A 12,095-nucleotide genomic window follows, 5' to 3' on the forward strand; every position below is an offset into this window, starting at 1 on the left:
TTAAAGGCCGGTTCCAGGAACGGTTTGTGGAATAAGTGCCAATCCAACACTGTGTCTGGGATGGAGGCCAGGAGCTGCTGGGAGGCCTTAGGAAAGGGAGAGAAGCTGCATTTGAGTTATAGAGTCATTTGCAAACTCGTCTGAGCTCTAGACCAGCCAAATGTCACCTTCTCAGAGGCCGCATTTAGCCCAAGTCCCTAATCTCCTCATATCCTCAGGAGAATGGGGTCCCTGGCCTTTATATATTTATAATCAAGTCAGACACATAGGCACTATGTATAACATAAAACTATGTAGTAATTCCAAGGTGAAATGTAAAAAAGTATATGTGCCGTGGGAGTTCATAGTGCCAAGGTTACTCAGATAAAGGCCATGGAAATGAGAGTATTGATTAGGGCACTGAGGGAGGGGAGAATTGGGATTGACAGAGAAGAGGGAAGAAGGCAGGCAGACGGAGCAGCATGAGTATAAGCTTGGAGGCAATGATGTGTCCCAGGGCAGCCGCGAGTGCTGGTAGGAGAGGAGATGAGGTCAGGACTAGGAAAGGAGGAGTGTAGCCTAGTTAGAAGTGAAGTGGCTCTGTCGACAGCAGATAGGAAAGGCATGATCAGTTGGCAGAATATCAGAATGAGGTGTTTCCATTACTCTGATAAGAAACAAGGAACCCCCTGGCCAGCTTGGCTCAGTGATTGAGCATTGACCTATGATCCAGGAGATCGCAGTTCGATTCCCAGTCAGGGCATATGCCCAAGTTGCTGGCTTGATCCCCAGCAGGGGGCATGCAGGAGGCAGCCGATCAATGACTCTCTCATCATTGATGTTTCTATCTCTCTCTCTCTCTCCCTCTCCTCTTCTGTCTCTCTGAAATCAGTAAAAATATATTTTTTCAAAAAAGGAACAAGGAACCACCAAGTTCCTTAAGAAGATAGATGAGCCCCGGCTAGTGTTGCTCAGTTGGTTCGGCATCATCCTGCACACTGAAAGGTTGCTGGTTTGATTCTTGGTCGGGGCACATGCCCAGGTTTTGGGCTCAATCCCCAGTAGGGGGCATGCAGGAGGCAGCTGATTGATGTTTCCCTCTCACATCGATGTTTCTCTTTCTCTCTCTCCCTCTCTTGCTCTCTCCCTCTCTCTCCTTCTCTCTTCCTCTCTCTAAAAATCAATTTAAAAAATCTTGTTTTTATAAAAAGAAAATGGATGATTCAATAAGCAGGGGTTGCTGAAAAATCATCCTGGCTGCTAAATGTTGTTGGTTTGGATTTTTTTCAACCTAAAATGTTGGCTCAATCCCAGATGTAGAAAAGGTAGCCCTCTGTGCCACAGAAAATTAAATGTTACTATTGTCGAGTCATAATGTGATGTTCTGCAGAAAATCTAGAGCTCAAACTAAAGCACCACAGAAATATTTTTGGCTTCAGTACTATTTGCTTCCTTATTTTGAGTAAAATTGTACCCCTGTGTGTTTTTATGCAAATGTTATTTTTTTCTGTATGGTTTATATTAGCTTAGTAACCTGTAATCAAAATTAAAATGTGGTTTTTTTCCTCACAGTTTTGCTCATTCGGGAGTCGCCTCATGGGACGAGGGTACTATGTGTTTGATAGAAGATGGGATCGTTTTCGATTCGCACTAAACTCCATGGTAGAAAAACACTTGAATTCACAGATGTGGAAGTAAGTGAACAGTTTCTGTGCAATATAAGATCATAGCTGCCCCACAACTATCTGAACCCCAACTTTTTAAATGAATATCAGTAGTTGGCTTTTCATAGAACAAAATTATTCTGAAGTCAGGATTCATGATAAATTCTTAAATGTCAGCGCTCAATGGCTTGCCTATAGTTTTTCAGAGACACATGCAATGTATGTTACGCTTTATAATCTTCTAAATGAAAAGGGTATTAGATAAGATCTTATTTATTTAACTGATAAAGGGCCTTTTTGCTATGCGTAAGAACATCTAAGGGTATTAAGAATATGTTTTTGTTTGTAATGTTAAGGCTATAATGTCAATACTAAAAATTTTATAATGGTTATGGACCAGTTTCTAATTGCTTAATGTCCTATGAAAGAATATGTACATCAGCCAACAGGGCAGATTCTGAGTGATGTTGTGAAGTTGGTTAAGCTTGTCTTTGGCCCTTCCCACCTCCCTAGAACTCTCTCCTCGCCTCTACTCACACTTCTCTCTAACCTAAACCCAAGCTTACATTCCATTTCTCTAATGTCCCTTTATTCTCCAACACCTCCCAATGTATTTACATTTTCATAGGAGTTTCATAAAAAAGGAAGAAACCTTCTTGACTTAGGAAAATGCTATTGTGAAGGAATGACAGGCTAGACCCTCTCAAACCACAGCACATAAGAAACTGCCATTCTGGCCACTTGATAATACAAGACCAGCCTGCTGCCTATCCCCACCCCCACTCCTACAAAGGTGAGCTCTTAAGATATCATAATACATTAGAAGCATAGCTCCCTCAGATCTAAGCCTAGATGGTTCAAAAAAGCCAATTCTGAACCCCTCACCCTGCCCAGTGAAACCCAATAAAGACAAGGAAGGCATTCCTGAGAAATGAGAGGGCACTAATAGTGGGGAGGGAACAGAATTCAAACTTGGCCCTCCCCCAGGCAGCTGTGATGCCTCTTTTCATTGTGATGCCCAAAGAGCTTCCAGACCTGAGCTTCTAGGAGGAGCAAGCTCTCATCGTGGACTTAGGACTAAATGTTAACACTTCCTATAAAGTAGGAAAGGGCCACAAGAGAAGCTTATCATTTCTTCCCATTTAAGTGACTGCCCAGTATGTCTAAAAGGCACCCTTGATCCTATTTGTGTCCATCCTAAACAGCAACAAATTGGTGTTGCATGTGGGGTTACCGTGTTCATGGTTATTTGTTAATTTATCCTTCTGCGATTGTTCCCCCAAGATGGCAGCCATCCCTGGTGATTCTCGCAGCTCTTTACTCTCCTGTGTTGTGGAAGTGTAAAACCCAGGCACGGTGAAGGAATGTGTTGATCTGTATTTCGCTACCTGGTGTCCTGTCAGCTCAAGCTCCATATTCCTTTCCTCCTCAGGCACAGAAACCCGAGCCACAGGGCATCAGGTCCCTCCCCCCTTTTCAGGACTTGCCTAACCAATCTACTGTCACTGAGCAACATTGGGGCTGCCTGGGTGTCAACTCTGGAGAGCGTAGCACCCCGCTGCCCTCTCAACCTCACTGCCCAAACCCCAGGCCCGGACGGGCCCGAACCTGGAGGGATGGCAGCCGATGAGGGCGTGGAAGACATTAGGAAGAAAAGGAACGGCCAAGACTCTTTTTTCTTTAACAAGCATTTAACTCTGCATCAGGAGACGCCAACACAGTATTCTCTTTCAGCCAGGTCAGCATCTGGAGCTCCATGCCAGCTGGCAGGGGAGGATGGGCACTGTCAGTAACTTATTCGCATCTGTGGGCTTTTTACGGGACTTCCCTAGGTCAGCGTACAAGACTTAAACCAGGCACAGCCCACAAAGCTGAAATCCACTGCCATTTGACTCTAGACAGACACATTAACTGCGTAGCATGGGGGGAGGGAGTCCCGGGGACAGTGAGCAGCGACATGGCCCTTGCCCTGCATCCCCCTGCCCTCTCCCCTCCTGCCTCTGTTAGCCACTTAGGATTCGTGGGACAGGAAGGAAAGGGAGAGAAAGTATGCCAAAAAATAGCTCCCATCCCAATCCTGATGTCAGAGAGGCAAGATTAAGGACTTCAGCTCAGCTTGTCAGCACAAACTGAAGCATGAATTTATACTATTGACTGGGAAAATTACAAATTGGGACATTCAGAGTAGATCTTAGTTAAGGTCATTGAATGGGGTCCTCTCTAAATGAGCCATCTGGTATTTGTCAATAACTTTTTATTACTGCCAAACCTCTGTCCACATGTATTCCTATCCAGACTTTAGCTGGTAAGAAACTTGAGTCGAGGGAAGATTGAGCTGGAGGCCTGAGTCCACAGCAAGGCAGCCGAGACAGCAGGGCAAGTGTGCTGATGCCGCACATGCTGAGAGACGTTTCCGGCGCTGTTCGGAGGGGGTTGTGCAGTGCCAGACAGTTCTGAGGGCATGCTTAGACCCTTCCGGTCTGATCATATGGGAGTCCTTGCCCAGCATGCAGTTATGTTGCTACTGAGAATTCACCTGCTCACCCATCTACCCACCCATCCATCCATCCATTCACTCACTCATTTATTCATTGCAATAAGTATTAATGAAGCACTTATTTAATGCTGATGGGATCTTACATTCTTTACGCTTGAGAGAAAGTAGATTTTCAAACAGCATTATGACCACAATGGGTTTGGCAACATTTTTCTCTTATCTCTGATCTCCTCAGTCTGACGTTTTCAAGGACTCTGTTCGCCTATATTCAAGGATTCCTCTGGACTCCACCCTAAAGATCAAAGCCATAGTTTCACCCAGCTGCAGGCAGAAACTGAATCCTGAGAGAGCAGCGGTAGGAGAGGCATTTCCTTGTCAGCAGGGCCTCTTTCCAGAGTTCTCTGATACCACAGCTGGGAGGGTGACCTCCCAGGAGAGAAGGGACTGGAGAAGCCCTATCTCACACCTTTCTCCAAGCTCCTGGGGTGCAGGCCCCAGGCCTGCCCACCTTCAAACACTGCTTTCAAAGAAGGAGAGTGAATTCCTAACTGCTGGAGAGCCCCAGCGATGCTGGAAATGATTCCCAGGGGACACAGGGAGGGGGGCAAGGTGAGAAATAAAAAAGTGCCAGTTTAACAATATTCACCTGGCTCCTGAGTCAGTATTCTTTCCTGCAAATCAGGAACAAATGGCGACCCCAAGGCCTCTGTGCTCCTCCTGGTCCCCAGAGTAGCAGCAACATCAACCCAGACCATGGTTTGGAAGTGGGAGCTGTTTCCAGCACAAGTCCAAAGATGGAGTTTGCAGGGAGACCCCAAGAGTGGCCCACCACCAGGGGCTGGCCTTAGCTCCACAGAGTAGAGTATAAGAGGCATGGGATTTGCTCCCAGGCATCCCCGACCTCCAGGAAGACCTTCCCCATCCATATGTTCTCCTGTGACCATACCCTGCATTTGTCTTCAGAACAAACTAGAAAATCCTGACCACCTTCTCTGGATACATGAAGGTCCCTGTAACTCTCACACCTTCCTAACAGGGACAAGAAGACCTGTTGAAGGGCAGCCACACCGCAATTAGAGCTCCTCTGAGTGAGAGCTGAGGACGGGTGGCATGGAGAGGGAAAAAGTCAGTCCCAGGTCTGAGCAAGTTGACATCTGCATTGTTTCCCAAGCCCCAACCCTCCACTGCCCCAGCAGCCTCCATGGCCTGGCCAACAGGAGCCAGGAGCCACAAGCTAACATGGAAATGCCTCTCTACGGAATAAATCAGAGGCTGCAGACAGAAAATGCAGGAGGAGGCTGGCCTGTGAGGAGAGAGGTATTTCCCACTCTGCCTGCAGCCAAGAGCAGGGTGGGGAGGCAGGAGACAGGCAGTGGGCAGAGGCCACTCTGGCCCATATGTGCAGGTGACAAAGCCTTGTCCTCACAGTTCTTACTTCAAGCCAGGACCTAAGTGAAATGACCACTTCTCATTAAAAACCACCTTCATCACTACCAAAAAAAAAAAAAAAAAAAAAGGAGGAGAATACTGTTGGGGAAATTTATATTCTAAATCACATTCACCTTTTATTCATGAACCCAAATCAGCCATTATCCAGTAGCCAAGCATGGAGAAAAGGACCTGAAGGCTATTGAAAATAGGTTGCTGGATATTGCCATTGGGGGAGCCATAGGGAGGGGCCATACTTCAGATTTTGCCATCCTTCAAGGCTTCATTTTCCATAGTCTGGTTCTACCGGGGTTTTCTCTGTAGCCCTGATGCTCACACTTAATCGAGCCTCTGAGGAATGCCAAGCCTGGTTCTCACTGTTTCTCTTTCACTCTTCTCTCACGTTTAGGAAAATCCCTCCTGCGGCAGATAGCCCCATGCCCTCGCCAGCAGCCCACATCACCACCCCTGTTCCAGCTTCCGTTTTACAGCCTTTCAGCAACCCCAGTGCTGTGTATCTTCCTTCAGCTCCCATCAGCTCGAGACTCACCTCTTCTTACATAATGACATCAGCCATGCTCTCAAACGCAGCTTTTGTGACATCGCCGGACCCAAGCGCCCTCATGTCACACACCACAGCTTTCCCTCATGTGGCTGCAACCCTCAGCATCATGGACTCAACCTTCAAGGCCCCATCCGCGGTGTCCCCGATACCGGCCGTCATCCCTTCCCCATCCCACAAGCCATCCAAAACCAAAACCAGCAAATCCTCAAAAGTCAAAGACCTGTCTGCCCGTAGCGACGAGTCTCCAAGTAACAAAAAGAGGAAGCCGCAGTCCTCCACTTCCTCCTCCTCCCCATTCTCCTTGCCGACATCCCTCTCGTCTCCATTATCAGGGCCCCACAGAAAGAACTGTGTTTTGAATGCCAGTTCAGCTTTGAACTCCTATCAGGCGGCTCCTCCCTATAACAGTCTGTCCATGCACAACTCAAACAATGGGATGAGCCCACTCAGTGCCAAACTGGAGCCCTCAGGACGGACCTCGCTGCCCAGCGGCCCGGTGGACATAGGGAGACACATGGGCTCTGTGGGCAGCAGCAGTGACTCCTGTCCCCTCTCGGTGCCCTCCCTCGCAGGGGACCTCTCTCTAGCCTCACACAATGCCGTGTCTTCTCTGCCCCTCTCTTTTGACAAATCAGAAGGAAAAAAGCGTAAGAACTCAAGTTCTAGTAGCAAAGCCTGTAAAATCACTAAAATGCCTGGTATGAATAGCGTTCACAAAAAGAACCCGCCCAGCCTTCTCACACCGATGCCCGATCCCGTTAACAGCACCTCCTCTCGGCAGGTAAGGGACCCGTCCTGCCAGGGGCTTCCTGGCACTACCTTCTCAGTCCCAAGGGCAAGGGGAGCTGGGCAGCGCCCTTGCTCAGCCAGGTGACTCTCTCATTTTCCCTGTAGGCGATTGTCCCGCTCTGCTGTGAGAGCAGTTTATTTAAGAAGTACTTTCTACAGCGCTGGATATGTGCTAGGTGCTATTCTAAGCACTGTGCAAGTATTTTCTCATTTAATCCTCACAACAACCCAGTGCAGTTGGTACAATTGTTATCAGCACCTTACAGATGAGGAAACTGAGGCACAGAGAGATTCTGAGTTCCTCACTCTGCTTCAATTTTATATCTTGAGGTTCTGAGGATGATTTTATTAAAGAGTTCTGTTGCCAAGAAGTTTTACCTGATCTGTTGGAGTCCCCTTAGGAAGAACTGAGGCCCAGGCAGGTTAAATGATGACTGGGGTCCCACCTGAGGGTAAACAGCCTGTGCTTCCAACCCCCAGGTGACTGTTCTCACTTTGCCTGGCTGCCTCGATAACCCCCCTCTTACTGATAGCATTCTTCTTTTCCAAAAGTAAAACTAACTCACAGCACCTGGCACAGAATTGTTTAATGCCATTGTACAAATAGGACAGTGTATTATGAGGAAAGCTATGGGAATGTGGTCTAGTCCAAGAAGAATCCATATTTCTTTCCCTTGAGTTCTGTTCACGTTGTCAAGTCTAGTATGTCTCCTCAGGCTGGGGAAGCTACTTAGGAAAGTCCCCACCCCCACCAGACTCTGATGCCATTTGGGCTCAGAGGAGAGAGCACAGTCAGAGAGGGGCCAAGTCCACAGGCCTGTCCAAGGGCCTTGAGTGCCAGGGCAGTGTGTAGACTGCAGCAGCAGCCCCAGGTTCACAACCACAGAATTAAGTGGGTTGAACCCTAAGCCCAGACCCATCTGGGAATGAGGATTTGGGAGAAATGAGAGGCAGTTGTTTAAAAGATGTTTTATTGTTTTGTGTCATCTTTATATGAGACTTGTTAAAACCTCACGAAGAGAACATCTTGAGGGGGATTCACAAATCACAAGTAAACACTTGAGAAACAGCAAGTTTGGATCCCAAGGGCCAGACAAGCTACAATCGAGGCCAAGGTGAGAGAGGGGAAGACATAGGTCTTCTCACTAGAGCCCAGCCCCTCCTATACATGTGCAGCTGCAGCAGATGTGCTGCTTTCTGACTCCTCAGTTCTAGGGGTGCAGGGGAAGGGAGACCAGCACCCACAAGGCCTTACTCTGAGGCTCAATTGGCAGGTCAGTGTCACCTCTAGTTCTCAGGATGGAGGGCACAGCCAGGACTTCTGAAAATTGAATGTGCACAGGAATTACCTGGGAGGTTGTTAAAATGCGGGTTAAGTCAGCAGGTCTGGGGTGGGGCCTGAGAGTGTATTTATAACAGGCCACTGGTTTGCAGGCCACACCCTGAATGGCAAGGCTATAGTATCACCCATTTTAGATAAAGTCCTAGCAGCTAACACTTATGGGACAGGCTTATCCAAGTACTGCAGATATATTTAACTCATTTAATCATTACCTGTTATTACTGCCCTTTTATAGATAAGTAACCAAGGCACAGGAAGGTTAAGCAATGTGCCCAAAGTCACACAGCAAGTAAATAGTAGGGCTGGGATTTAAACCAGGCAACTTAGCTCTGGAATCTGGGCCTGTAACCCCTATGCCTCTGTGTTAATGGAGTGCCTCTGTGTTGAGTAAATATAGCTCTGTTGACTCTTTGGTCTGCAGAAACATATGTAATGTTCAGTAAACACTATGAATCAGTCACCATTAGTGGTGAGAGGAGCAGACAAGCCTCCTCCAGTGAGTGCCCATCAGGAAAGAAATCAAAAAAGCTGATGAATTTAACTGCTGCCTTGGGTCTAGCCTGCATTGGTTCTCTAACGCAGGTGATACCTGGGTGCTTGTCACAGGCCATTAAGAAAAGGCTTTGTCCAGGGTCACCACCAGTGATTTCCGAGTGTTGGGGAAAAGCCTTTGGAATCTGTGTTGATTCTCTTAGGAGATTGGAAGGGACATGGCATGAGGTTGAGAGATTCAAGGTAAACGTGCTCTGAGGGCAAATTGAGGGTTTATTTCACTGTATCTGGTAGGTGTAAGGCCAGAATTTGCCACAGAAGTATTAAACAAAAAGACTGTGAATGTAAGGCAAATGTCTTTATGCAAAATGAAGTTAATGTAGAAGACCAGCTCTTTATAGGCCAAAGGTGGGAGCTGCCTGTAGAACGGTACTCACCTGAGGACACAGCCCAATATGTGCCAAGGACAGTCAGTGAGGAAGGGGAGGAGCTCCCAATGCACTGTCCAACAACCCAGCTCAGCCTCCCACTTGAAGGGGAAGTCCAGTGCCATCTTGCTATTTTCCTCAGGAACAGTAAGATATGCACTGTGTCTCCCAGCTGAGAAAACTGACCCAGAAAAAGACCCAGGCTTTTATCCCCTGCTAGCCCAAGGAAGACTGAGCTAGAAACAAGGTGGGTCTAGAACTGAGTTCAGAGGTGGGGGAGTTTGCGTAACCCTTTGGCCACAGATGGAAAAGCTGGGCCTGTGCTGAGTTAAATGCTCCCAGGGGGGCCAGGCCTCTAGCCAGATGCCTTTGCCCCCATCCCTAAAACTTCTAGTATCTACATCTGGGAAGCAGAATTAAGGGTTCTCCATTATGCTTTCCCTCTGGGGTGAGAGGGGCATCATCAAGTTACCCCCTGAAACATTTTCATTTTTCCCTGCCATTTAAAATGGAAACATGAGTTCCAAATGGGCTCGAGAAGAATGAGCCCTTCTTTCCCTAGCGGCACATGGTATCAGTAGGGCTTTCCCAATGTGGCTCTTGTATCTGAGTAGGGCTTCGCTGGTGTCTTTCAGGTTGGGAAAAATAGCAGCCTAGCTTTGTCACAATCCAGCCCTTCAAGCATATCCAGCCCCGGACACAGCCGACAGGTAAGTTACTGGGAGGCAAAAGTACATAGGGTCATTAGCAGGGTGAAAAGGTTATGGGTATTGGGATCAGACCCTGGTTCAAATCTCATCTCCAATTAAGAGCATGGCTGACTGGCTTCCAAAGCTAGTAGTTATTAGCTGTTGTGCCCTTGGGCAAGTTACTTAACTCCTCTGTGCTTCAGTTTCCTCACCATAAGATGGGGATTATAATGGACACTACCTCATATGGCTTTTGTGAGAATTAAATTAATTTATTCACATGAAGCCTCTAAAAAATGCCCTATATAACACACAGTATTAGCTATTATTATTATTATTAGACAGATTACTTTAAGTCTAATGTTTTTTCACCTGTTAAATGGCAAAATCAATGCCTACCTCCTAAGGTTATCATGAAAATTAAATAAGATGATGTTGACTAAAGGGCCTTGCTAGTGGCAGATATCAGTCAGGGCTTTCTCCACACTTCTGGGTAGCTATAGCTACCATTCAGAGTCTGGTTTCATGCTGTGAATATTCAGTATAGATTTAGGAGTTTTTATAAACTTGAGGTGTGAAAGTAGTCAGTGTATAAACGATTTTCTCCAATGGAGTATGTGTGCATTCAGGGGAGGCCAGAGAGAGTAGAGAGCAGAGTTCTTCATGTTATACATGATTGGAAAAAATACAAATATGGCTGTGCTGTGTTACCTTGGATATGCTGTAGGTTTTGAAGATAACAAATTACAATGTGTTTGTTTGCATTTTGGCCTTTGGGGTTTCCCCACAAATCTAGAGTAGTGTTTGGGTGAAGGTTATAGGGAAACAGTCTTTGTTTGCCCAGGTCAAGGAGAGTGTCTCCATTATTTTGAGTCACTGTGACCCTTTTGGGGCCTAAGCACCTGCCGCCGATCCTCTGTACTGAGAGGGGGTGGGAAGGCTCGTCTATGTTCAGGCAGTCTGCCTCTGTTTATGGCAGGCCTCCCATACAGGTGGCTGAGTCACCTGAAAGCTCCAGGCATACTTGTGAGAACCTAAAATGCTAGCAGTCCACCTTAACAAATGTAATAGTAGTAGTAATATTAAGAATAATAATAGCTATCATTTGTTGAGCCCTTTCTCTTCAGGTGCTGTGCTAAACACCCTTTACATACATTTAAACCTTTTAACAAACACTGTGAGAGACAAAATGATTATCCTCATTGACTGGACTAATAGGCTAAGTAACTTGAACCCAAAACCTCTATCTCCAAAGTTCCTGTGCTTAACCCAACACTCTGCCTCTTCCTTAGATAATTCTCTATGCTGTCTGGAGGTTAGATAAGAAACATCCCAGATGAAATAATAGAGAAAAAAAAGCAACAAAGACAGACTTGCTCTGGTTGTCTCTCCTGGAGAGAACCCCATGAATTTCTGCAGGATTCATCCCTGCATTTTCCTCCACAGCTAGGATTTTTGTGGCTACCCCACATTTATGGAGTCCTTTACAGCCATCCCCTCATTTGCTCAATGCAGCTGCCTTTTGCCGAATGCAAGAGTTGGGATGGTATCCTCTCTCTTATAGATGAGAAATCTCACTCCATTCTCAAATCCTCATGGTAATCCCAAGCTTTGCTTTTCTTTTCTAGAAGACCACAAACAGAACCGGCAGGATAAGGACTCTTCCATAACAAGACTATGAAGCCACTTCCAAACCAATGCCTAGCCACCTGATCCCACCCCAGGAGGCCAAGGTGGGGAGGGGAGTGGGCAGTGGGGGAGTCCATTTCCTGGGCCTTGCCTGTGGCTCTGGCCTTTCTTTTTCTTTTTTTAGTGACCAATTTTTAGTTTTGGAGAAAAAGAGAAAGACAAAAGAACGTGAATTTGAGATTTACAGAAAACAATACCAGTGTTTTGTTTTCGTTGTCTTTCATTTGCCGTGCATACACACTCTTCCAAGCTTGGGGTCACTCCTCCAGCTTCTGATTCAGCTACTGCGCCATCGTTTTGCTCCAGCCACGAGAGCAGACAGTGCAGGACTTCAGTTCCTGGTTGGCATCGTAGGAAACTCGAACTTGAGCACATGCCGTGCTCCTTTCCTTGTCATCGCCCACCCACCCCTCCTCTCCAGTCTCCTCCTACCTGCCACTCACTGAGTCCCCAAGGCCATCAGAAGAAGCTGCCTCTCATAAGCTCACCTCTGGACAGTGTGCTCCGGGAGGGGATTTGCTGTTATCAGTCTA

At 46.8% G+C, this 12,095-nt stretch overlaps 1 protein-coding gene across 4 annotated transcripts in view; it reads left to right on the top strand.

The window, feature by feature from the left end:
• The window catches only part of ATXN7L1 (ataxin 7 like 1), a 230,687-nt gene extending 218,931 nt beyond the window's left edge, over positions 1-11,756 (top strand). For 2 of the 4 annotated variants that reach the window (XM_016204763.2, XM_087821098.1), the window contains 4 exons: positions 1,552-1,673; positions 5,978-6,914; positions 9,820-9,894; positions 11,502-11,756. In XM_016204763.2, the coding sequence (XP_016060249.1) occupies positions 1,552-1,673; positions 5,978-6,914; positions 9,820-9,894; positions 11,502-11,543 (1,176 nt within the window). In that variant the 3' untranslated portion in view covers positions 11,544-11,756. Of the gene's footprint in view, positions 1-1,551; positions 1,674-3,075; positions 3,382-5,977; positions 6,915-9,819; positions 9,994-11,501 lie in introns of those variants that run through there. The other 2 variants (XM_016204762.2, XM_087821097.1) reach the window with 2 other exon arrangements.
• Positions 11,757-12,095: the final 339 nt, after the last annotated feature.

The sequence above is a fragment of the Miniopterus natalensis genome, chromosome 10 (genome assembly GCF_054644295.1).
Source record: "Miniopterus natalensis isolate mMinNat1 chromosome 10, mMinNat1.hap1, whole genome shotgun sequence".
NCBI lineage: Eukaryota > Metazoa > Chordata > Mammalia > Chiroptera > Miniopteridae > Miniopterus > Miniopterus natalensis.